Source organism: Scomber japonicus, chromosome 6 (genome assembly GCF_027409825.1).
Source record: "Scomber japonicus isolate fScoJap1 chromosome 6, fScoJap1.pri, whole genome shotgun sequence".
NCBI lineage: Eukaryota > Metazoa > Chordata > Actinopteri > Scombriformes > Scombridae > Scomber > Scomber japonicus.
In genome coordinates this window covers 20943017-20969421 of record NC_070583.1, presented here as the reverse complement: position 1 = coordinate 20969421, position 26405 = coordinate 20943017, and the positions used below count along the sequence as shown (strand labels likewise).

Below are 26405 nucleotides of genomic sequence, written 5' to 3'. Positions count from 1 at the left end.
GATGGCGACGGAATAACCCGCCCTACTTTGCCTCTGATTGGTTGGCACTATTTGCCTCCGTTGGTTAGATTGTTTAGGAGGGTAATAACATTAGAGTTAGAGCCAATCAGAGGCCGCGTAGGGGGCGGTTCATTCCGTTACCATCCTGGGAAAAGTAAACTGGCGAACCGCGAAGCTAGTAACGTTAGCAATCCTATCCTAGGAGAACACAACCTAGCAATGTGATCCTATAAAAATCTACGATCCGTTTGGGCCTTTTAACGTTGATGGTCGCGTTTTTGTTTAGATTTATAACGAAACAGGGTTATGATTTGGGATTGTAACAAAATAGACAAATTCGTGAACCGGTTTTCAATACCATAACAACGCATTATGGATGCTGTGAACGCGTTCAACATGGAGGTAAAGTTTGCTCATGTAATACCCGCAGAGCTAATGCTAACCCGATGCTAACTAACGTCAGTTGGTTTATGTTTGATGATTTCTTACAAGCATAATATAATATCAGCTGGTGTGTTATCTTTTTAGGGATGTTAACTCTAAATTGAACGTGACTGGTTAAAACTTTGGTATAATTTGACTGGATTTTGCAGATTATCGCAAGGCCTCTGGATTCAGTGCCCAACTAGCTAACATTAAACTGGGTTCTGGGACTGAACGCTAGCTGATAGCACGTTAAAGTGTTAGTAGGAATATTTGGGATAACAGTAATCCTTGTAAATATTAAGCTATATAAATCCTGTAAAATGAGTAGTGTGGCTTGCTAAGTTAAAAGCTTCTGTCGGCCCAGCAGTTAGCTGCTAATGCTACCGACTCACTAGCGTAACATTATTGGCCTGTTTTTGGGCAGCTTTATGTTATCCATTGCTACTAAAATACACTAAAAACTAAATGGTGTAAGCAAAACATGGTATTTTTGTTATTTTACTGTTGTCACGTGAGGCCTCTGGACTGGCTTTCCTTGTTTATAAACTCTCTGGCCTCTTTATTAGTTACACCTGTGCAATCTAATTCAATCCAATACCAACATATCTGCTATAAACTTTACATTTAGTTTCTATGAAGTAATTCTACTTTGTTTATTATTGAGGTCATAGTGGGTAATAGTGGTGAATTAGGGTGCCTTTAAATTGAATGGTGTTCCTAATATTTTGTCCACTACATTAACATACATGAGGGGCAAAATATTAGCAACACCAGTCAATATAATTCACCACCACTTAGTACGACCTCAGTAATAAACAAAGTAGAATTATCAACTGAAAATGTAGAGGCTTCATGAATGTAGAATTTACATCAGAGCTGTTTATATTGGATTGAATTAGATTGCACAGGTGTACCTAATGAAGTGGCCAATGTTTCTGTAATTGGATAAACAATGGTGCCAATCAGAATTACCACCACTAAATATCAATAGATTGTTACCCTGAGGTGACGAATAACATGTGGACATAAATATACTCCTCACAGTCACAGGCCCTTGAGTATGATTGAAGTAAAAACAGAAATTTACCTGCTCAGAGCAACATGTTGAACTCCCGGCATACATAAGATTTTACAGAAATGAAAAGTTAGTTTAGTACATATACAACTATACAAGGTTAAATTGCATAGTGTAGAAGTGATCACTGTTTTGTAATGGTATTAGCTGTGAACTTTGTGAATGGGGTTGATATACTTACCCATGACCAGTAGTCTTTGTATGTCTTTATTCATTGTTCTATTTTTTATATTATTTTTATTTTATTTTACTTAATATTGTTTTGTGTGTTGTTGTGTTGTCGTTAATATTTCTGGACACCATTGTAAATGAGGATTGCTCCTCAATGGTCTTTTGAGTTAAAATAAAGGATAATAAATAAATATGTGGGGTTATGTGAGACAACGCATTTGGTGCATTTCTTTTCTAACACATGTTCAGAAAATATTGAATCCTAATGACTTTTCTATTATTGTTTCTGTACAATAGCTAAAATGTGTGATGTATATTTAACCTATTATGTTAAGTAAGATTATTTGTGCTGTTTTATGCTTTTTTTGGTCTCATTTCACAATGAAGTGATGTAATTCTTTTTTTCCAGTTATTCTCCATGATCGACATGAAGCCTCCGATATCCCGCGCTAAGATGATGTCTGTCACAAAATCGGCCATCAAAGCCATTAAGGTAAATTTAACACTGTGTACTTTTCATATTATATGAAGGAGTTCCGTCATTACACTCAGATTAATTTGACATGTGATTTGACCCAGTAGGGACTAGTCGATTTTAAAAGTTTTCAGACATTTTGGTGTTCTGTGTCTATTTTTAAAATGGTTCTCCACTCTCAGCTTGGACATGACTCAAACTAATGAAGGATTTATTCTTTATTTGATAGTATTAAGAGTGCGGCCTGGTGGGTGGATAAATTATGTAATTTTGAATATGCCTTACTGTATTGCAAACCCACCGGCTGTTTTAGAGGCGATATTCCAAAGCTGGACCTTAGACTTACAGAAATCATATAGGAAGTTCATTACACATTTCCTTCATTACTGTCTTACATGATTTAAGTACTACATAGTTTGACTGATGTTAGTTTTTGTCTCTTTTTTTAGCTTTACAAACATGTCGTCCAAATAGTTGAAAAGTTCATCAAGAAGGTATGTACATCATAGAACCTGTACAGTATATTAAACATTTGAGTTAACATTCGCTTCCTTAATAGTTTGTCATGAGATGATTGGAATAAACCATCATTGTTCTTTTTGTTTTGTTTCCATCAGTGCAAGCCAGAATTAAAAGTCCCCGGCTTGTATGTTGTCGATTCCATTGTTCGACAGTCACGCCATCAGTTTGGTGTTGACAAGGATGTCTTTGGGCCCAGATTCTTAAAGAACTTCACAGACACCTTCCAAAACCTTTACCGCTGTCCAGAGGATGATAAGGTACTTTATGTGTGTGTGCTTTTGGTGTTTTTTATATTTATGCAATAAACTGCAAAGAAATGTCTAAAGGGTGGGAATCATTTCTTTTAAAATCAGAGCAAAATTGTCCGCGTTTTGAACCTGTGGGAGAAGAACGGTGTGTTTGACATGGACATCATTCAGCCTCTGATGGATATGGCTAATGGAGCCATTTTACCTGCACCAGCACTGGAAGGTAACACAATGAAAACATGCCTGGTAAAGTTTTTCTAGCCAATGTACTTGAATGTTACCTAAGAGATTTACTCAATGATTAAAAAAAAAGGGTGCAAAGACAGTAAACTTATAACATTTAGCTGTTTCCTGTGTTTGGACAGTTCCCACAGATCCACAACCACAGGCTCCTGTCACTAGTGCCTCAGTTGTGTCTACTTTGCCCCAGCTACCTACTCCAGATGCCTTAGCTGCTGTAGCACAGCTGTTCCAGTCCCCCCAGGGACAGGAGGTGAGCAGGAAATCAATTGAAATGTTTCATCAGTTGTGCTAATATTTAAAACTAAAGACACAGTAAGTTTCACCTTGAATAACCGCTCCCTGTCCCTCATGCAGCTGCAGAGGATGCTGCAGAATTTCCAGCAGGCAGATAAGACCCTGGCAGCCACCGTCACAAACAACACGCCAAACCCAGCCCAGGTGCCTGCGGCCCAGCACAACCCGTACAGTGCACACACAGAAAAGAGAAGCTCCTTAGCTGAGGTACGAGTATAGCGCTCAGGGTCACAACATAATCTCCTGCGATCATATACAAATGACTTTTCTCACTCACTGTTTTTATATTTTCTTTTCTCAGAAACTCCTTGATCGATTTGACTATGACGATGAGCCTGAGGATATCACAAATAAAGAAGGCGCTGCCCGTCCGCTGTGAGTTTCCTACTATTTATTTATGCCGGTACATTTGCAGTGTTTGTTTTGTACAAATTGACACTTGTGAATGTGTTCCATATCTATCACACCCTCACTGGTACTAGACACCTGAAAATACATGATTTGCAATTGGTGCAGCAAAAAATCATCAAAGGTTAACTTATGTTTTCCAACACCTGCTGTTACATCATTGAGTCCAATCTGGCCGTAAATGATATTAATGATGGGTCTGTTATTTAAAATGCTCTGGTAAACCATTCCAATGAGCCAGCACACACAACACCAAGGCTGTGCAGCTGGCATACATGAATGTTATTAATCATATGATGATGATGATGATGATCTCCAATGAAGTATCCAAATATCTCCTATCTAAAAGACCTATTATAGTTGTTTTGTTTTCAGTTGCTAGTGTTAGTATTATTCTAACATCCAAACTCACTATCTGTTTGTTTTTGTCACAACAGAGGTGTTCCTGAAAATGTGTTTAACCAGTATCCTGGTCAGGTGCCGAACATGGAGAATGTTCATCCACATATGATGGGACAGACTGCTGGTATTGAGGTATCCAATTATAAATTCATAATATGTTGAGTCTTAAATATAAAAAGTATCTAGTGTAATTGAATTCACACTTTGTCCAGTGAGGTGTCAAGCCAAAATGATATTGTTCAAATGATTCATATTAAAGTTGTTTTATGATTGCTTCCAAATTTTCTATAAATGATCAACTGTGTGGGGATTTTATTTAACTGGGTTGTCTTTTTATCATCCTTCAGCACGGTGGAGGAATGAGTCATGGGGAACATCATATGATGTCTGATGGATACCGTTCCATGAATGATGCTTATTCACAATCACGGGTAAACCCCCAAACCTGAGTGATAGATTTTCAGCTATCAGCTCAGTTTTCACTGTATTTACATTTGAATATCAACTTTTTTGTTATTATTATTTGTACAGTTTATGCAAAATAATGCTGTGGTTACCTGAATTGGTAGTGAAGTTTATATGTTGTCTCCACGAGGCCTTAGTCAAGGGCAACTGCGTTTGGTTTAGATCCTCAAAGAAGTTTGGCCTCATGCAAAATAGTTTTTTAGTTTTCTTTGTTTTTTTAGTTTCTGTGTTGGTTGTTAACTCTTTAAAAGGGATCTGCCCAGTAATTTGGGGAAAATAAAAATGTAATGGTATCATTGTCTCATAGGGAAGAGAAGACTCATCTATGAGGAAGGAAGGCAGACATAGAGGCTATGGCAGGAGATCAAGATCCAGATCTGGTTCCAGGTAAGAGGCTCTGCTCATCACACATCATTATGTAGTGCTGTGGAATTAATTACTCCATTAAAGATATAAAATAAAATATGTTTGTTTGTTATAGACTTTACTGGGGCAAATATTAGATTGATAAATAGATGCAACTTTATTGATTCCAAAGGAAATGTACAATATTACACTTTCCTAAGCCTATTTATGCATGTTACATTCATGAATAAAGTAGTTGATAATCTTCTACAGTAGACAGTACATCCTTAAGGGTAAATTGCACACATCAGAAAGCATTGAGCAATGGGTGGAGGGCAGGCACTTACATTGTTAGCTTCTGTCTACATCCCATTGTTGAGGTTCTCATTTCTTATTTAGCTAATGTTGAAAACATTATTTTCCCTTGTAGGAAAATCATTATTTGGTGAAACCATGTTTAAATGCTTCAATCCTTTGTGTTTAAGATCTCCCAGGAGAAGAAGATCAAGATCTACGTCCCGCTCGAGAAGGACAAGGCATCGACGCTCTCATTCTCGTTCCAGAGAACGCCGATGGCGATCTCGTTCTCATTCTCAGGACAGAAGTGAAAGAGAGAAGGACAGAGAGCGCAGACAGAAAGGTCTTCCCAGTATCAAGAGCCAGACGCTCAGTGGTATGTATTGATATGTCCATAAATGTCAGTTATGACACAGTTCACACAACTGTAGAAATCACTATTGCATGCAAGTTACAGCTACAATAAACATCCAAATGTACCTGTAGACAGGAGACACTTTGACTTCTCAAGTGATTATTACAATGTTTTGAGACCACATCGCTGTCTGTCCACCGTTAACAATTAGAGCTGCAACAGTGACCATTGTCGGTTGATTTGTTGATAATTTTTCTTTGAATAACCAGTCAGTAGGGAGATACCTGTCAAAGTGACATTACTTTGAAAAATTTGACTTGGCTTATAATGAGATAAGCTGAACCTGCATTTTGTTTTACTCACATTTAAACGTACGTCCTTAAGGAGTTACAGAAACAGTGTGTTCTGATTGAGTCAAAGTAGTTTCATGGAAAAATGTCACAGGTTCTTATTGAATGACAAATGTAAAACTTACTGTAAATTCTCAGATAAAAACTTTAAAAATGTGTGCAAGTTTTGGTTGCCAAAATCAATGTAATTGCTATATTTAAGTTTCATATATTTGCTGTCATAATGATCTTGTCTAAACGGGCCACTTTTTAAAAAATCTTCAGATTGGATTCCTGTTCTTGCGCTCCAAAATCAACTCTATACATGACTCTATATTAGATAAAAACTGAGAAAGGAGCATCTTCCATTTAGATAGTAAAGCTGAACACAACTTAAATTTCTTGCATCTTCCAATGTGTTAACGTTGTTTCCCTTTTATAGTTTGCAGCACTACACTTTGGGTTGGTCAGCTGGACAAGAAAACTCAACAGTCTGATGTGATGTCCCTCCTCGAAGAGTTTGGCCAAATTGACTCCATCAATGTAAGTTTGGACTACAGTAAGCCTCTATGTTCCCAAGCTAATGCTGTTTCTCTATTTCACTGTAACCTTTTGCTCTTTGTGTCCAGATGATACCTCCGAGGGGTTGTGCCTATATTGTTATGGTTCACAGACAAGATGCCTATACAGCCTTGAGCAAGCTCAGTAGGGGGTCATACAAAGTCAATCAGAAACCAGTTAAGGTACATAAACTCTAACACACATTGCTTTAATTTCCAGTTATTTATTGGCTCTGTTAAACTTGTCTTAGTGGTGAATGTTCATGATCATAGCGAATGCCATTCTTGCCTAGATTGCTTGGGCTTTGAACAAAGGTATAAAAGCAGCGCATAAAAAGTTCTGGGATGTGGAGCGAGGCATTACCTACATACCTTGGACCAAAGTCAAAGTTGAGGAGTTGGAGAGCTATCGTGAAGGGGGTATGCTGGATGTGGACACACTAAATCCAGGTAAACACTTTGCTGTGTTTTTTTTTTTTTTTTTTTTGTATAGCCAAGATTCACTTATTGAAGGTTATTAGTTGCAGTTTTTCTCATGTTGTCGTTGTATTTTACATTTTCTTCAGAGTGGAACAACGTCATTGACCTCAGTAAACAAGCAGCTGTGAATGGAGCGTTGGAAAATGCACCAGCAGATGGAACCATCACTGCTCACATCCAGGTAATGATAATACAGTCTTTAAACACCGTCCTTTTTCTAATATTGCAAGTGCTGTTATTTCATTGGTTTAATGGCGTTGTTGTTGTTGTTGTTAGAGACTCAAATACAAGAAAGATTGTGTCACAAGTGTCACAATCTTTCAGGCTGTTTGGAAAAAAAATAAACAATTGTTGCATATGAGTAGTGGAGCTTATCTGAAACACCTTTTTCATCTTCTCTTCAAAAAGTCAAGTCACTGCACAAGTTTGAATGAATGTTTTCAAGAAATGATCCAAGCAAATGAAACGTTCCTCTAAATCAAATGAGAAATACTGTGATAGATAGATAGATAGATAGATTTATTTACTTTATTAACCCCCGAGGGGAAATTTAAAATGTCAGAGCAGCAATACCGCAACACATGGCACAAAGACAACAAACATAGAAATCACACAAAATACCTAAGAATACATAAAAAACACACCCTCTCACCCTCAGCAGTGCTAGAACCCAACAATGAGTATATGGATAAAAGTGCATGTAAAGGCACAATAATTACATAGGCAAAAGAAAGTGAGTGTTAGAGTTTTAAAAATTGATTTTCTGATTCAGATCAATCTTAATTTAAATTTTCCGATATCAATTCATAAAATCCCAAAATAATCTTTTAACATATAACTTTTCCTGTGCATTTTAAATCTGAAATGAATCCAGACATCTGCCATAGACTTGGTGGTGCCTTTGGTGGAGCAGCTTGGCATGTAATTTGTGCTTTGTGCTTTGTGAGACACAATCACAAGTATGTTTATAATCTGCACTTATCTGGTCACTCAATACTCACTGACTGTAGAGTCTGTGGAGTTGCACCATATTGTATTGACTGCTGTCCTGTGTCCATGTTAAATAAGAAGGACACATTAATGTAACAGCTTTGGGCTCAATTGTTAATGTAAACATGAATATGTTTTAATAATGCACCACATGGAGGGGACCTTGTACAATGTACTGCATCAAAACCTCTTTCATATATTGTAACTGAAATATATCAACCAAATTGATATCGAATCAGGACCTTATGAATCATAATTAGATCAATTTGGTGAATCTGAATTGATAAGATATTCCTTTTATTCATCCCACAATGGGGTAATATGCATCATTACAGCAGCAAGTGGATAGTAAAATAGAAGAGCAGCAATAAGAAAAAGAATAAAAACAATGAGTAATAAGTACGAAAAGAGGACTATCGCCCTAGTCAAAAGACCACTATCCCATCCATTTAGATATAATTAAGGTATATGGATGGCACCTTTCTAAAGCGTTTGATCGCTTACATTAGGACTTGGACCATGGCTACAGAAAGAAATTTTGTAATTTTCTGGGAAGTGTCGAGTAAAATATGATATGGTGATACCTGAAATCTAGTTCTAGTTAAATAACTCTTATACTATATAACAGCGGACACCAATCTTTTCCAAGCAAAGATCACTTTGAGTTCAAATCAAGTGTTGGCTCATGTATCAGTGATCACACTCATCACGCAATAAGCAACACACAGCATGATGAGTGGTTTTCCATCTCACAGGAGGACATGGATAAAAGAGTTCTTTACTTTTATGAGCCTATTGTGGCTGTCTCTGATGGTATTATTCCTCCCTGCAATATTGAAAGTGAGCTGAAAAAAAGGCACGTTTTCACACTTGTTTATGCTTGTGACGCCACTAAATGCTGTTATAAATACAATGCGTTTCCTGTAATTGCTGTGCAATAAAAGTCGTCATGTGATTTAAAAAAAAAAAAAAAAAAAAAGGCGAAATGAGCATCAGAAAGTCAGAGTTATAGATGTTGCATTACTTTAACATAGCAGATGCACATACAGCTTTAGGAGATTGATGGAAATGAACAAATAATTGAACTGAAATGCCTCACAATCGACTTGGAGCACCACAAAGGTCCACGGGTCGATCGCGATTGATGGGTTGTTGACCCCTGCTGTATTGTCTGTGCTCAGCAAATGTTGGGCAGTAAGTAACCATAGTAACAGCACTGATGGTTATGCTCTTAGTAATGGTGAAATTCACTAATATTCAACTGATATTAAAAAATGGATGACAATTGTCAGTGCTCCTATTTGTCCTCAAATTCTGATAGTTGAAGTACTGGACTTTTAATAGGACAGCTCTTTCAACTTTTGTCACATTTCACTGCATATTGATAACTGATGTGGTCACCCACTGTTTTCACTTTAAATGTGTGGTGGGAGGGTCATCTGGTTCACACTAGATTGATATGGAATAGGCAGCGGACCTAGAGGTCAAGATAAAGGCAGTCAGTCAGCAAACAGTGGACTTGATGTTATACAAAAGGACACAAATTGACCTGTGTTTGGGGTTTATGTGTACATATGTGTTATTGCTTGTGGCTTGCATTATGCTGTATACTGCAATATACCTGTGGATAACAAAGCCTTTAAATGGAACATACGCAGGTAATATCTATAAAAGCCACAGTTGGGCGCTGCAAGTGAATGTTTGGTGATGTGTAGGCCATTGTGTATCAGTCACAGAATCCCATATTGCCATTTCCATTGCAACTACTGCAAAATGTTTTATATAGGGGTTATTTAGTTGTGTTGCGTTTGATGTATTGAGTGCCATAGTAAAGCAGAAACATCAGGTGCTTATCTTTAGTTAGTTTAGCCTAGAGCAGATAGCATTGGTCTTATTCCAGAGCTCTTTAAATAAATTCAATGAATACTTAATAATCATTGTCTTGCCGTACTCAACTCGCCTTTCTGACCAAGTTTAGTTGGTGGCACTCACTTCCACTTAATGTGAAGTCTTGATTTGGCTTTGAACTTTGACACTTGTCATGAGAAAGCTTCTTAAGGATGTGAGACAGCTGGTATGTCAGAATTTACTACCAAGGATTTTTTGCCGAACAGTTAATAAAATTTCTATCAAAACGCAATAGGGCCAGCCTACTGTGATATCTGTTAAAGGCGAAACTTGTGTCAAAATACAATTTTAAAATTTAAATATTGTTGTGTGGCACAGATGTCCTACACATCGTATATTTATATAGGAGTTTTTTTTAGTGTTGCAATAAAATGTCTTATTAAAAGTGAATTGTTCTTGTTTCTGTTGTTAATAAATATCAGGGTGTTCACTCTTTAAATGGCATTGTCAATGACATGCCACACAGGTGTTGTTTCAGAGTCACGAATAAGCAGACAAATCTGTTTTTTTTCATTTGATATACTCTGCCATAATTATTCAGATAAGCTCCACTGCTGATATGTTGCTAAGCATTAAATTAACTCATTCTAATTCAACAGTTCTCCTTTTCCTTTGCAAAATACTTGCATCTTCACTAAGTAACCTTGTATTGTGCAGTATAACTTATTTGAATAAAGTGGGAATTACAAAAACCTTTAATCACTGTGCTATGTGTAGAGGGATGTATTTCTGTTCATCCTTTCTCTGTTTTTGGTAGCTAAGCTCTATCATCCAGAATGTCTGGGTCTGGGTTTGGCTAACCTATCAGTAATGGTGTCTTACAATGTTTAAATTAACTTATCTGATTACAAAAATGTTTCCCTAACCATCCATTACTGGTTGAATGACACAAATATTTGAATCAGCTTCTTGGTGTGTGTTTTTGGTGGCAAAGGATTTGAATCCTAAACTCACAAATATACAAACTGATAGTGAGCTTTCAAGAAATAAACAGAAGCAGTGAAATAAAATGTGAGAACAGACAATTCAAATGATCATCCAGTGTCAATCAGCAGTGTTTTCTTTGGAAATTAGCAAGGTCCTCTCAAGACCACATGCTGAATAAATGGTTCATAAACTAGCTTAAATAAAACATGATCCAGCTAGAATATATCTACAACCCATCACACTTTAGTAAGCCTTCTGAACTGAGCGCCTCACTTGGAAGAAAGGTTGCTTACATGTCTGGGGGTCGAGAATATCTGACTCTTGGCTGCTGGTGGCACTTAAAGGCCCGATTTGGAGGGATTGTGTCAGAATCGGAGACAAGGTAAGCCATCAGCACCGAACTAGACACTTGTTAATTGAAAAGGGACTGCAAATACGATTTTTGAGTTGTTTTTTTTGTTTTTGTTTTTTTACATGTTTTTGGTAAGAGGAAAAATACCCAACAAAACAAGATTGACACGTTGACAACTGAATGCCATGAATAATAGAACCTGTAAGCTTCACACTGCACCCTCATTTTTATACACCCAGCTTTCCAGTTTCTATGTTACTTTAGGACCATTAATTGAACAACCGCTTTCTTTTTTCGTGACGCTTTTGAGTTGTCTCGTGTATGTGGAGACCACATCTGGCTATTCACTCTACTAAACAGAGTTTCGTCAGGGCAGACACCAGGGCATCTTGCTTTGGGATGTTTTAGTGTTCTTATCCCCATGTCTTGATGTTTGTGTGTATTTTATTTCCATTAGATTTGAATGGACAGTATAGAAAATGGTGCACAAAGCTGCCATATTTTCTGTCCAATTACATTAAATGAAAATTGCATTTTCCCAGTTTTAATCATGTGTCCCTGTGTTAATCGTGCTTTCATCCCTTGTTATATACCAAATATATATTGAAAAGAAAAAATAGAGCGTTTTTGTATCAAAATCCCTGTAAAACTGTTTATAATGTTTGATGACTCATCCTATTCAGGGGCATTTATAAAAGTTTGTCCAATCAAATGTGACTTTTGTTGAGTACATAGCCACACTGGTCAGATAAAACCGCAACATATAGAGAGAGAGATTGGAAGAGATATGTGTTTGGATATTGGTAAGCAAAAAATGTTCATTTCCAAAACAATGTGGCTGAGGTCTAATTCGTTCCTCTCTCCCTCATCCTCTTCCTAATCTAACCGCAAATATTCCGTGTCACTGGTGTCTTTAATACAGTCGTTTTTCATGTGGAAAAGATAGAAAATGTACAAGTCTAGTCATCTGGTGTGTTTTTTTTTTTTTACTACCCTCAGATTTCGTGCATTGTACAGAAATCTGCAATTGATCGGTCTTCTTGATCTTGAGCCTTGCCCCTTATTTTTTCTGTCATCTGTACAAAAAGTTATCTGATAGCAATTTCACATACCCAAGTCAATGACCATTCAAATCTCTTGATTTGAGTTCGTTTTAAAGTCTTTGTATCCTTGACGGCTACTAAAAAGTTGCTTTTCATAGCCTAATTTAAGACATGATTATACTTTTTTAGCAAGATCTGCACTGTAGTAAGACCTTTTGTTTTAGTTTTCTAATTAATCATTTCTGCCTATATAACTTAACCATGTCCAAATCATATATTATTAAGCGAACTCCTAAACTTGACTGACACATTGCTGGTTTGTACCGGTATATCATGTTTTCCACTCCATTTCAATCTGTTAAACGAAACAGCACATGCGTCTTAGTTGGTATATCATGTATACCAACACCATAAACAATAGAGACTAATAAACACATTTTACAAGGCTTGCGCAGGCTGAATTCAAATGGACTAGGTGCTGTAGTGGCTCTGCCAACATTTAAAAAAACAGTGAATGAGCTAATTAAAGTTAAAGACTACTGCATCTCCACCCTGATTATTAGCTCATTGAGATGAAATAATATACATACCGCCTCGTGGTCTGCCTGTATTTGACTGGTCTTCTCTGCACTTGCCACTACATAACGAGCAGCACTCCAACAAGACCAAAGGAGCGCAACCTATGTAATCCCACACCCTACCAGTGTCCCTGCTGTGCTCCTATTTCTCAACATCATTGCACGTCAACTCTCTAGAGAAACTGCATTTTCATCACAATTACTTCCCTGATTGGCACATCCCATCTGACTCATGTCAAGAAACTTGATGTTGCCAGTGTGTGTTCCACTGAAAGGATGGAGTTTCACTATCAGTCATCCTCAACGGCAGCATAGATGGGGAGACGAGTGGTCGAGGAAGAAAAAGTATGAAAGATGCAAATGGCTAAGCAGCAACAAAATAATACAGTTGAACTAAACCGTTTCAGTGATGTCTGCCTAATACTGTAGGGTTGACAGAGCTTCTGCCAGTTTTTTTTCTCATGTAAGAGGTTAAAAGCAGCTTTAAAGAAATATTTTGTATCTTTTCACCTATTGCATATTTTAGTCTTTAATTTAAGACTACATCAGAGTGCTTCCTTTACATCTTAAGTTTTTTCTGGGAGGTATTCTTCTGAACCCCAGAGAAGTTCAATTTTTGAATTTTCACCCTCGTCACCCCATTGGAGTTTGCATGGATGAAAAATGGATTTTGATGCCAATAACTTAGTCGGATGCCTGGCACCAGATGCCAATATGTAATGTTTTAAGATTTTGTGACTGATGTCAAAGCCGAGTTATAGGAGATCATTGTTTTTTATTGTAAGAAAATTAAAAGTAATCTCTAAAATGCACTTATTTTAGGCAAAAAGAAGCTAGGGTGTGTGGGTCCATGTTTGTTAGACAAATGACACCACAGAACATGTCCAGGACAGCAAAATCTGTTATTGCTCCTACAGGTAACCAGGAATGTTGTAGTAAAGCCGATACAGCAAACAAATATTATTATTATTATTATTGCTCATTTAAGACACAATAAACAACATTTGAACTACAGAGGATGCAAATATAGCCTATATGTGCGTTTTACACTGAAAAACGCATTAAACTTTTGGGAGCCCCATAACTGCACTATTTAGTAAATAACGTAGCAAAAAATATACTGTTAGATCAGGCAATCATTAGAACTGTACTATGCACTTTAAGGACCTAGAATGCAGAGCAATATACATTTACACTTGTCTTTTTTGAGGGATGGGGTGGGGGGTATTTAGGTTTTCTTATTGTCTTTCATAGTTTAAAAAAAAAAAAACACAACACAGTGTTACGTGCTGTGTGGTATTTGGTGCGGTTTCCGTAACTGAAATGTATCTTCAAAATATATTTATTTATAATACATCTTTCAAGGTTCTATCCAGTACAGGTTAAAAGCTTCTTTTTTTTTCGAAATACTTTTTGTCTTTTGATTTTCTTTCTCAATCACTCACTATTAACACACGTTATGTTTTGGATGTGGATATTCAGAAAGGGTTTGCATTTTTAACACATCCTCGAGCTTCAATTAGAAATACGGTTTGTGAACATGATCTTGAGACTGTAGAGGTAAGGAGGAGTTGCTTTTCAGGAAAGAAAAAGTGCCAAATAGATGTTATATAATGCCAGTTATATCGCATTTGAAGATTTATCCTTGATTTTCTTTTAATTAAATAATTAAGTAGCTCTGCTTTACAGTCATGTGAAAAAGCCCTTCCCCCCCATTAAAACCTTTATTTTTGAAATATTTCAATATATGGAGATTTGATCTTAATGAATTGTAAAATGTAATTAATATAAATTCCTTTTTTGTGTGAGGAAAGTGTTAACCATTTATTACTGCTTCAAGTGCACCATATCAGGTGCAAATGTTTAAGCCATCATCAGAGAGGATTATGAAGCGGTCTGTCTGATGTAAACCTCAGACATTTAGTTTGTTTTGCTCTTGATTGTTGAAGCTAGCAGTAGCACCATGGCATGATCAGAAAAGCTCTTCAGAAAGAAGTTTAGGATTTAAAAAGGTCTCCAAGCAATTAGAAACTGGCCATTCACTGTCTGGGAAATAATTTACAAGTGGTAAACATTTAAAGAAAACCCCAAGCATGGCCATATTAGGTTGTCCTAGCAAGTTCAGCCCAGGAGCCGACTGCAAGATGCTAAAAGAAGTCATCACTGATGTCATCACGGGACCTACAAGTAGCTCCTGCCACAGTTGATGTCAAAGTACCTGCATCCACCATCAGAAAGAGACTGCACAAATGTGATTTCCACAGGAGATGTGCAAGGAGGAAACCTTTGGCGTCGAAAAGGTTTGCCAGAGAAACACCTAGATAAAGACAAGGACCTCTGGAACAGTGAGCTCTGGACAGGTGAATCCGAGGTTGAATTGTTTGGACACCATAGCAGACGGCTTATTTGGTGCAAACCCAAAAACAGCATTTGAGCTCAAGAACATGCCAACAGTGAAGCACAGGATGAAAATGTCATGGTTTGGGGCTGCTTTGCTGCAGCAGGCCCTGGCCAGCTTGCCATCGTAGAAACCACTATGAATTCTTGATTGTATCACAGGGTGCTTGAGGGAAATATGAGACCATCCGTCCAAAAAATCATGCTGACGTGGATATGGACCATGCGACTTGACACTGAATCAAAATGTTTCAGTAAATCCACCAAGGAATGGTGGAAAGAAATGGAGAGATCTGGAAAAGCTGAGTCAAGGCCCAGATCTTAATCCTATTGAGATACTGTGGCATGATTTGAAACTAGTGGTGCATGGAAGAAACCTCAAACATTTTACACTCCAGAACGAATTCTGCATTGCGGAGTGGGAAAAACTTTCTCTCAGTTGGTGTCAAGAATAGTAGACAGTTATAGATCATGTCTAATTCAGGTTATTCCAGCCAAAAAGGGCAATACTGGCTATTAGAGTGCAGGTTGTCTATACCTTTTCTCAGTAGGAATTGGCATCTTTGTTCATTCTGTAGCATTTTTTTATTTTTTATTTTTTTAAGTTAAATCTTCATATTTAGTTTTATCGATAGATATTATTTGAAAGACGATAAAATATAGTGCTAAATACTTCATAAATTGTCCTAATTTTTCACATGACTGTCAATGTTAAAAACATGCGTCTCACTCTTAGGCGTCTGGTTCATTCTTACTCGCACATATTGGGTTTATTTAACTCAAACATGGTTTATCATGTCAAATCTGTACAGTCTTTTCATTTCAGTTTCTGTTTTTTGTGAATGAAATGACATTTCAAAGAGAGAGGAATTCTTCAATTATATCTTGTAACACTGGTTTAGATCCATGTTACAGATGGAGAACATCCGACTCACATGGGTCTAACAAAGGTGAGTCTATGATTTCCTTTGGATGTTGGGATTCCCACTCTTGGAAGATACTGTGGAATGGTTGGAAGGTAAAGAAACGCTCATTCATAATAAAATGCACCTTTGTATTATTTATTTATTTATTTATTTATTTTTAACACATGAATAATCTAAGCTGTCAGCTTTTGAGGCCAGTTAATTATACAGCTGCCTCATTACTGCCTTTCACATGTCTTGTGAGTAGCAGGTATAAACAGAGAACAAAGGAATTATATTGACGAGTGAAATCACTGAGCTGACCCATCAGGGATGAGAGAGTGTTTATCAAATACAAGGTTCCCAGCTGCCTGCCTCGTGGGGATTTCCTTAGTGGAATTAACCTGCAGGAAAAATGGAGCAGCAGATATCCTGTATTTCCTGATGATGGGATGAGACACCAGGGTAAGAGCAGACCCCTGTTATTATCTCGCAGTATTGACTGCATCAAGGTTGTTTGATTTATAACCTGCTATTTCTTTCCAATTATTGTGTCATTACAGTTGCTAAAACAGCATTAAGGATTGTGCCCTTAAAAACTATGACAGGTTCTTGTATAGTCTGTCATCATGTTCTTTGTATTTTACTTCATTGTTGCAGGTCATTAGGCACATTTTTCTACAGGTTATTTTATTGCACTGTAATCTCATACTTTACACACTGAATTGGAATTATTTATAGTGAGGTGTGTTGTCATTTGGTAAAATATTGTATAAAATCTGAATTTGTCCCATTTACACCCATCAAGCTTTAGTTATATATTGCATAAATATGAATAAAGCCACTATACTGTAAGCAACTCTAGAATAGTAAATAAGACAAGACCAAAATATCACAATATCTCAAAGTGCTTCCTTCCTTCAATTATGTGCAGCCCTGTTCAATTGGCAAACTTAAAGTCACTATATCTAGGATTTTTGCATTACGCGCCCCCTAGTGGTAGTGTCAAAAAATGGACCTTGTGGCATACGGCAATGTATTTTACTACCAAGAATTGCTTAGGAATTTCAACAAATTGTCTACAATGTCTATACGGTAAATGTAAGGCTATACCAAGCAGCCAGTTCACATAGCTTAGCGCAAGACTAGAAACAACTAGCCTAGCTCTCTATAATGATCAATAAAATATACAGACATTAATTATGATTTCAATCTCATCTAAGTCAGCAATGACCAAATAAGTGTCAAAATATTCCTTCAACCCATTAAGGTCGCCAAACTTTCAGCTATCAGAACAGGCTTTCTAATTTGAGAGTGGCTCCAGATAAGTCTAGTTTCAACATAGTAAGTCTCAATTTCGGAATCCTTTATCTACATTTGATGGTAACATAAAACGTCTGTGCTAATTTTTGCTCTTCACACAGTTTTTCTTTCTTTTAAAAAAAAAAAGTGGGATAAATAACTACAATGCCAATGTACAGTGGGGGAAAAAGTACTCAAATCCTTAGTAATAGTACCAATACAGCAATGTAAAAAATACTCCATTACATGTAAAGGCCCTGTATGAAAAGTCCTACTTAAGTAAAAATACATAAATGTTAGTCAAATGTACTGCATTAAAAGTAGTGGTTTGGTCCCTCTGACTCATATATATTATTATATATGACATTATTAGATTATTAATACTGAAGCATGTTACTGTTGTAACTGCTACAGTGGAGCCAGTTTGAAATACTTTATATACAGTTAGCTAGTTTAGTCCAGTGGTTTCTCACCTAGGGGTAGGGCCCCTCCAAGAGGTCACCAGATAAATGTGAGGGGTTGTGAGATGATTGATGTGAGAGGAAAAAAGAATGATACACAAATCTGTTTTCATCTTTGGACTTTTCCTCTAATCGTTTATTTTTGGTGAAATATTGGATCATTTGAACACTTATTAAAAAGAAAATATTATGAGTTTAGATGGAAAAATCACTATTTGATGGAGATGTTAACTCAGACATCTGAAATGTGTGTAAATACACACTGCTTTTTGTAAGATGTCAAAAGCCAAACAGGTTGGGAACTACTGGTGGATTTTGAAAGCTTGTTATATAATCCAATGTGTCATTATCTGAAATGTTACCAAAGCTGTTAGATAAATGTAGTGGACTAGATAGTACAATAGTTCCCTCTCAAATGTAGTGCACTATAAGTGTAAAGTAGCACTTTAAAAGGTATTTCAAAGTAATTCAAAATGTTACTTGAGTAATGTACTTAGTTACTTTCCACCACTGCAAACGTGTAGAAAGCATTTTTTTAAAACATAAACATACTTTAAATTATTATGATATCTCAGACTTCTGTTTGAAGAAAAAATTGACTATCCTGGTGAAAATTAGGGTTGTCTGCCAGTGTGTCTTTTTTGTTATAAGACCAGTGAAGGATGTCAAAATCTGACATTTTCTATTCCTATACATAGTGCCTTGAAAGTTTGGTCAAGTCCTAGTTTGGTGTACGTGTCTGTGTCTGTGTTAGTTTTGTATCACTTAAACTATTTGAATTTATACTTCAGTAAATTCAAATATAACCTTTTCAATATGTAGAGTAGTATTAGTTTAAGGTGTGCATGTATGACAGGCGGCAGCCTTGTTGCATAGGAGTTGAATGTTAAAATTCAGGTTGAGTAATATTTTTGGAGTAGCTGATTATAAATCCTTTGGTACCTGTAGTAACCAGATTTAATTTACATAGAGCTTTAAATTTTGTAAAATATGTCAATGTTAAGCAAATTTTCCCTTATACCCTTTACATTGCAGAAATGTCTGGAAAAAGCCATTTCATGTGTTTAGTTTTCTCAGTTAAAAAAAACACACACTGGAAACATGGAAATCTGTTTAAGAGCTTTTTGAAAAAGCCTTAGAGGAGTGATTAATGTGTGAGTCATATGTGCACTGATGGCTTTTATTATCTCATAATCTCAGTGTAATTAAGAGTAGTTCAAATGTAAATAGATGCTTTCTATCAAAGGGGAGATTTGTTTTAATTACAGACAGAAAGAATTGTGTTGCACAAAAAACAATTATTTTTGTGTATTTGTCATTCTGATTGGTTGCTCTTGGACATCGGACAGCCACATTTGAAAGGATCAGCATATTGCATTCTGTATCAGTAACATGATTTATAGGTGAACTTGCTTTATAGACTTTGTGCCTACAGCCAGCTTTGGCTTACACCACGGAGAGTGTCAAGACACGATGCTGCTGTCATGAGGTCACCTTGCAGCACCTGGTATGGCTATGAGTTTTAGCTTCATATTCATTCAATCTGTGACCAATAGGTGTCATGCATTTATGAATAGGAAGGTAATTTCTGTTATTGATATATATATATATATATATATATATATATATATATATATATATTGTTGAAGGTACATGATTTCCATCTGGAGAAAAAAAAGTTTATTTAAATTGATACATCAAAGGTGAACTTAATGTTTACATTTAATCTGTGTCACTAATACAAAGTAAAATAAGCTTTATTTGGCACGACAGATCAGAAACTTGTATTGCTAAAGCTGTAATAATATAATATGCATAATAAGCCATAATATGCAAATATCAACAATCATATCAAATATAATATAATAAAATACACTTTTTATAGATGTAATCACTCAGGGACATTTATCACAGAGCTTGTGTCTGTTAGTGTGTGACAAGATATATATAAATACTTATATATATATACGTATATGTGTGTGTGTGTGTGTGTGTGTATATATATATATATGTGTGTGTGTGTGTGTAACCCTTTTCCCTTCAAATCCTTTCTCACAGTTTATTAGGAAGTAGGATTTTGTCTCAGCCTCTCTTTTATTACAAAGTGAACACAGACTGGTCCCCCCCCTGGGTAGCCTGTTCTGCCTGTGACCGCCTGTTTCTATAGCCAGGCTGTGCCCACACAGTTATACATTATAAACCATTTCCTTAGTTTCAGTCAGTCATAGTGATCAGTAGATCTGCCAACGTGTACTCTCTGTTTAGGGTAATTTACATTGTGATCTGGTGGTTTTGTTCCAATGTTTGATATCATTTTCTGTTTGTCTTGACATAATTTGGCAGGGCCAGATTGTTTGATGTCTGTTCTGAAACCCTGGTATGTGTGGGCAGAGCTTCAGTCACTAATCATACCTCTCATAACATCCGTTTAAATTGCCAGAGCACAGTCATACAGTAGCTGGTGAAGTTCATGTCTTTGATATTTCCTATATTTATTGGTCTATATTTAGAGTTCTACAACAGGGTTTAATTGGGGTTTAATTTTTTTAACATATCAGATTAGCTCAATTAGTATGTGTTGTCATTCTGACTAACCATGAAGTCTTAACAGTATACTCTTTATTATCTAAATACTCCACATTTCATTTATAGACAATTTTATGTAGTCACTAAACCTGTAATAGAATGTGTGATTTAGTTTTATATACCTTTAAACTGTTCTTAGGTTTAAAAATGAATATTACCATCTTTAATAGTCAAGGAGGTTTTGAACTTTTGCTCCTCAGGCGGTTTTGAACTCTTGCTCCTCAGAGAATTCAGCACTTACCTGCTCAAGTTTCCACCTTTGCAGTCACTTCAAAGCAAACCAGTGTGTCAGCTCAATAGTAACTGAGGTATGCTTGTTGAGAACATTTAAATTAGATTATTTTTGTGTGTGTGGTTGTTTTGGTGCATTGCAGGAAATAAGTGAATAGTTCAGCATTGGTGGGGTGGTGAACTGCACCTTCTAAATCCCTTTTGAGTTTAATAATTTACTTAAAGCGTACGTCTCTCTCAGCTCCTCCTATTAAACTCTCAAGTGTCCTCATACAATTAGCCTCTGTAATGGCAAATCTCCTCCCATACATGGTTAATGTTCAGCCTAAAGCGTTCACAACTGTGTGCAGTTGTAGCAGTCCAGAAATCAATAGCATTCAAAAATTAAAGGTATTTTAACTGCAACCGTTGTTTGTCTATGATGGTTACACACGTATGTCATACATAAACACACTTGTAAGATGTAAAAAGAACCAATGGATACTTGCAGGAATGATGACTGCAGTGCATTGAATTCTTAAAAAGGTTTAAAAAAACAAAAAAAACAACAGAGAGAGGAAAAAACCTATCGTGTGCCTGGTGATGTTGGGTCAAAAACTGTATTTCTTGTGTGCAAAGGGTAAGTATTAAGACAAGGCAAGTCACCTATTGTTTGTGCCAGCAGTTCATTTCAGTACTTTACAGGATGATGTGAAACCTGAAGAACTGTCTAGACAAAAAAAATAATACTGAGGTTACATTTCATTAAGGACCCTTGTCATGCTAAATTGAATATGTACCATTTCACTTGTCCTGAGTTATTATGACTGGGTGGCAGTTTTTCATTTGTCATTGTGCATTAATTTATTTAGTGACATATCATCACCTAATTATTCTGCATTCTAGCATACTATAGTTCATCCCTTACATATGCATCATCATTATGTCACAGTGTTGTATATCTTGGGTAAATTAATATCAAATACACAAGTCCATTGAATTTCATCATATTTGCTGCAATGTAGTTAGAAGTAAAGCTCACCATAGATGATTACAGATGATATCAAATGAATAAAGACAGTGATACTATACAATACTTGAAGCTGGTTTGATATTTGCGTCAATATTTTAATAATATTAGATATGACATGATACCAGAACACTGACCCCCCCCCCCCCCCCCATCCCCCCCATTATAATAATGGGGGAAAAATCTTCTTCTTAAATACAAATAGGATGAAATCAAGACGCTGCTTGATGCTGTGCGATCAGAAAATGTTTCTTCTCGTATTTTGCTATTCCAGGAAGACTTAATTCATGTTTTCACTTTAATCTTAATTTGGATGCCATTGTTTTTCTTTGTCTTCCAGGTGCCACCGGTTCAACAGGCAGCACCAATGGGAAGTCCCCCTGCTTTTCCAGGCCCCATCATGCTGTCCCCTACATCCATTCCCCCAGGAGGAGCTCCTTTCATCCCCACAGAGTTAAACCCCACACAGTTGACACCAAGTAAGGGATTTATACAGAAAACATTGTAGATAGATGTAGAACATCATCTGAGGGGGAGATCAATATGCAGTCATATTGATTTAAATGCTCAAGTGATGTACTGATGTCACTGTTCCCGGCTAAATGTTACTCCTTAAAAAAATTCTCTTAGGTCTGTTTACTGTGCTGTCATTCTACTTTTCTTCCTTCTGGGTTTAATTAAATCTTATCTTCTTTTTGCAGCAGGAGGGGTAAAACCTCCAGAGGAGTCCACCATTGATTCTAAAGGAGACAAAAGCAGATCCTCTGATATAGGTACAGACAACCCGCTGGGATCTCCTACAGCACCAGTGATGACTCTGCCTGGCCCGCCAGTCATGCAGGGTCCCAGACTGGGTATGCCGCCTCTGCAGCATCCTCCTGGAATGCCAAATCCTCATCTACCTCCATTCCTCGCACCTCCAAACATGCCTCCGCAAATGATGCCTGGGGGACCCATGTTTCCACCAGACAGATTCAGGATGCCAATGCCTTTCCCTCCTCGGGGCCCTCCTTTTCATCGACATCCTTCCATGGGACCAGAGGGCATAGGTGACAGGGAGGGGATGCATTTCCAAAACGGAAGGCCAGGGTTTGGGTGCCCGCCTTTCCACAGAGGAGGAAGGTGGTAGAGGTTGACTAAATGACGGACCTCAGGGGAGACAATGATAAACCACTGTGAGATCCTAATAAATATGACAACATCTGGTTCAACAAAAAGACTGCTGTGAAAGATATGGTTGCAGGAACTTTTATTCAGACTTCTTTTTTTGTTAACCACCAGAACCTTTTCTTAGGGTCGAATGAACAATGAAAAACAAGACATGGCATTCTGAATGTGCTCCATGCGCCGTCAAGTTCACCAGAGAAGAAACCTATTTGCTGTAAATACTGTTCGTGCTTGTAGCTCTTTGCTATCTTTTGTATAGACCTATTTGAAGTTGATTCGTTTATGTTTAAGTCTGTAATCCTGGTAGTTGGAGATTAAAACAAAGGTCTGTATTTTTTGAGGTTATTCCCTCACAAGTTTTTGTGTATGGAAGGAAAGAGTAAAACGTTAAAGTTCATACCCTTTTTGGTATATTGTTTTTAAGTTTAAAAAAAAGTCTTTGTACCACACAGATGTCTAATTCTTCACCAGATACGCTGGATTTCATTTGAATCAGAAAAAATGAGATTTCATGTCCTGCCAGTAGAGGGTAGAGTAAACCCTGTTACTATGGTCAACCTCTGTTGTACATTAAGGTCACACCTTGTAGGATCATGTGCAGTGAATATTAAAAAGGAGTGCTACCATTTGATCAGGTGGTTTTAATTGTGTTGATCTGTTCTTTATTAGAAAATCGAAGAGGCGGGTTAATAAATAATAAAGGATCCTGCATGAGTGATACAACAATATCAGTTATATATAAAATGACAAGCACTCTGCACATACTGTAGAATGCAGCTATACAGATATGTGCTGTATTTCATGTCTGTTTCATTGTGAAGATGCTCATGATTTCTCAGGTTTTCCTAATACGATCGTGATCATTACAACGTGTTATAGCTATGTAAAGCATGCTCTTTCTTTTGTTTTTTTACTGTTTAATAAGAATAAGAATTGCAGTCTCACATTTATTTGCTCACCTTGATCAAAAGGCGTGTGTGCGTGCAGGGAGATGGAGAGAGATTGCACCAAAGAGCATTTAAATAATGCGTCAGGATTAATACAAATTTTTAAAAAGGGGGTGGTGGGGGATTATTTCTCTGTTTTCTCATACAATAATAAAAACTAAACCCACTTCAGATTCGAGGTTAACCGCAGCTGATTGGCTCTGGGAATAAATAAGTGGCATTCTCATGATCCACTTGCATGCCGTCTCCAAGGACCGCGGGCTCCTCCCCTCTCAACGGTGTGGAAACAACACGCATGGTCCGTGGACAAGCAGACCTTGGAGAGGCAGCAGGATTTAGAGAGACACAGATGGGCAACACCGGCGAGTGAAACATGAAGATTTCCGTGTCAGGAGGGAAGCAGCCAGTGACAGGTATGTACGGGGAGCGGGAAGCGGGAAGCATGCCGTCCTCATCATGACAAGGAGAAATAGGCTTGATGTCCGATCATGTTTCCGCGTGGTCCTAGCGCCGTCTGCATACATGACCGTCACTCAATCATACAAGTTTATTAGAGGTGACAGACGCTGCCGCACTGAGGCGGGTGGTCTGGCCAAGTTGACAAGGCCGACAACAAGCTGTGGTTTTGGGCATGGAGTCTCGGGCATCTGCTGTCGATTCATTCAGTCACACATCAGTGATTATGGGGATGGAGGGGGGCGGGGGGGGTAAAGACATGTAGCCAGGATGACGGTGGTGGACATACAGCGGGGTTAATATGTCTTGACATTCCCATTACCAATCCTAGTACATGAATGCGCATGCTACACTGCATCTCCACGGACAGAATGAGCTTTCCTTACAGCAGCAGGATGTTGGTTCAACAAGATATGTGGAAGAACATGCCGGGTAAATCCCAGGGGGTGTTTGCACGTCTCTGTGGGTCATTTCTGCAGTTTGGAAGAGGAGAAGCTGCCTATACGTGGTCTCTCAGTGAGGTAAATTGTTGCATGAGTCATGTAATCGGACTCCGTGCATCTCTCATGGCTGTAATACAGATAATTTAATAACCGTCGATGCTGTATTTACACCTTGCTTTAATAAACAGATCATGTGCAGGTGACTCAACTGAAAGGCGATGCGCCTCTGTGCAGCTGCATCACTACAATGACCTTATGGTGTCAAGTTTGTTGCAGCGTCACTGTCACACTAGTCTGCTGCTGAACCTCAGGTGCTATATCCCTCCATCACACCATCCCTTCATGTGTTTGTGTGACTGTGATAGTCATGCAAATCTGGTAGGTGCACACACAGGTGACTGTGAGCTGGTAAGAAAAAGTGTAGTCAGTGTTGAAGGTTTCCAGCAGATTAAGACACAATTCTGCACTAGATTTGAACCATGGTAGGCCTATAATGTAACAAGTAACATTATAACTGACCCTGAAGGTGCTTGAAGAGTCCATTTTTTCATATGTTTTTCACTTGGACAGGCATTCATATGCTGTCATTGTGTTTTCTACAATTTGTGCTGCCAGGTGAGAAATGCACATTTCTGCAAAAAATCTCACCACCGCAAGGGTATGGTGTTTTTTACCCACAGTCAGCAGTTTGTAGTTTGACCCGACAGGCTTTTAGCAATGGCTTGAATTCATGTCAGTAATAATGGACTTCACGCAAGGAAAATGGTTACAATACCGTTTAAAATCTCTTGAACCAGTCCTGGAGCACTTCATCATCCATCTATAAACTCAGTGAGTTCAGCTAATACATTCACAGACATTTGACGAACCTCAAACACAACTGCAATGTTTTATGATGCTGATTTACAAAAAGTGAATCAACTCTCCAATTAAACGAGTCAGAGCCACAGCAGGCAAGAGACTGAGACAAGTGAAAGATGTCAGAAAAGTGGAAACTGATATCAAACACTAAAGTGATGGCTGCCATCACATATGATGCAGATTTTCTGGTGTTAACACCACACAAGCAGCACAGCTGTGAAATTATATTGCTGAAGTTGATATGTAGAGTCTTAGATGGTAAATAATGAAGGAAAATATTTAATTTCCCAAGTTACTGAAATGTAAAATAGGCTCGATATTAACATGTTTTTTAAAAAGTGATTCTCTGAGTGGATTGGTTGGTTATATTGTAGTGGTCATTTTGGTGAATTACCTAAAGATCACACAAAGCACAGGTTGTCTTGGAAGAGACACTGAAAGGTATTTTCTGTAGTGATTTGTTTTTTTAGAAGTTATGCAGAACAGCAGCCAGCAGCTTCAGTGCTTTGTTTTGTCTTTGGAGGAAAACAACCATGCTGTGGACCCTCCTGCAGAATGACTTCAGTGTTCAGTGAGGTGTCCTCAGGGCGGTAACCTGATCCCACCTGTGTGACATGCCTGGACAGACAGCTCACCCGTCTTCTCTGTCTGTGCAGTCGAGTTGTAACTAGTTATGCTCCCCTCCGGCTCCTGTCCACACTCGAACTCTCCATCCCAAAGATTTCGAGTGTTAGACCAACTTGAGGC

General features: G+C 37.5%; 1 protein-coding gene across 1 annotated transcript; it reads left to right on the top strand.

Annotated features, from left to right (window-relative positions):
* The first annotated feature begins 225 nt into the window (after positions 1–225).
* Positions 226–23565, top strand: LOC128360679 (SR-related and CTD-associated factor 4-like). Its single transcript, XM_053321166.1, has 18 exons — positions 226–402; positions 2082–2165; positions 2597–2641; positions 2765–2926; positions 3023–3140; positions 3283–3410; positions 3515–3661; positions 3756–3829; positions 4300–4396; positions 4612–4695; positions 5037–5116; positions 5560–5747; positions 6498–6598; positions 6685–6798; positions 6909–7065; positions 7182–7276; positions 22125–22263; positions 22486–23565. The coding sequence occupies exons 1-18, from the start codon at positions 373–375 to the stop codon at positions 22911–22913; spliced, it is 2271 nt and encodes a 756-aa protein (XP_053177141.1). The 5' UTR covers positions 226–372; the 3' UTR covers positions 22914–23565.
* Positions 23566–26405: the final 2840 nt, after the last annotated feature.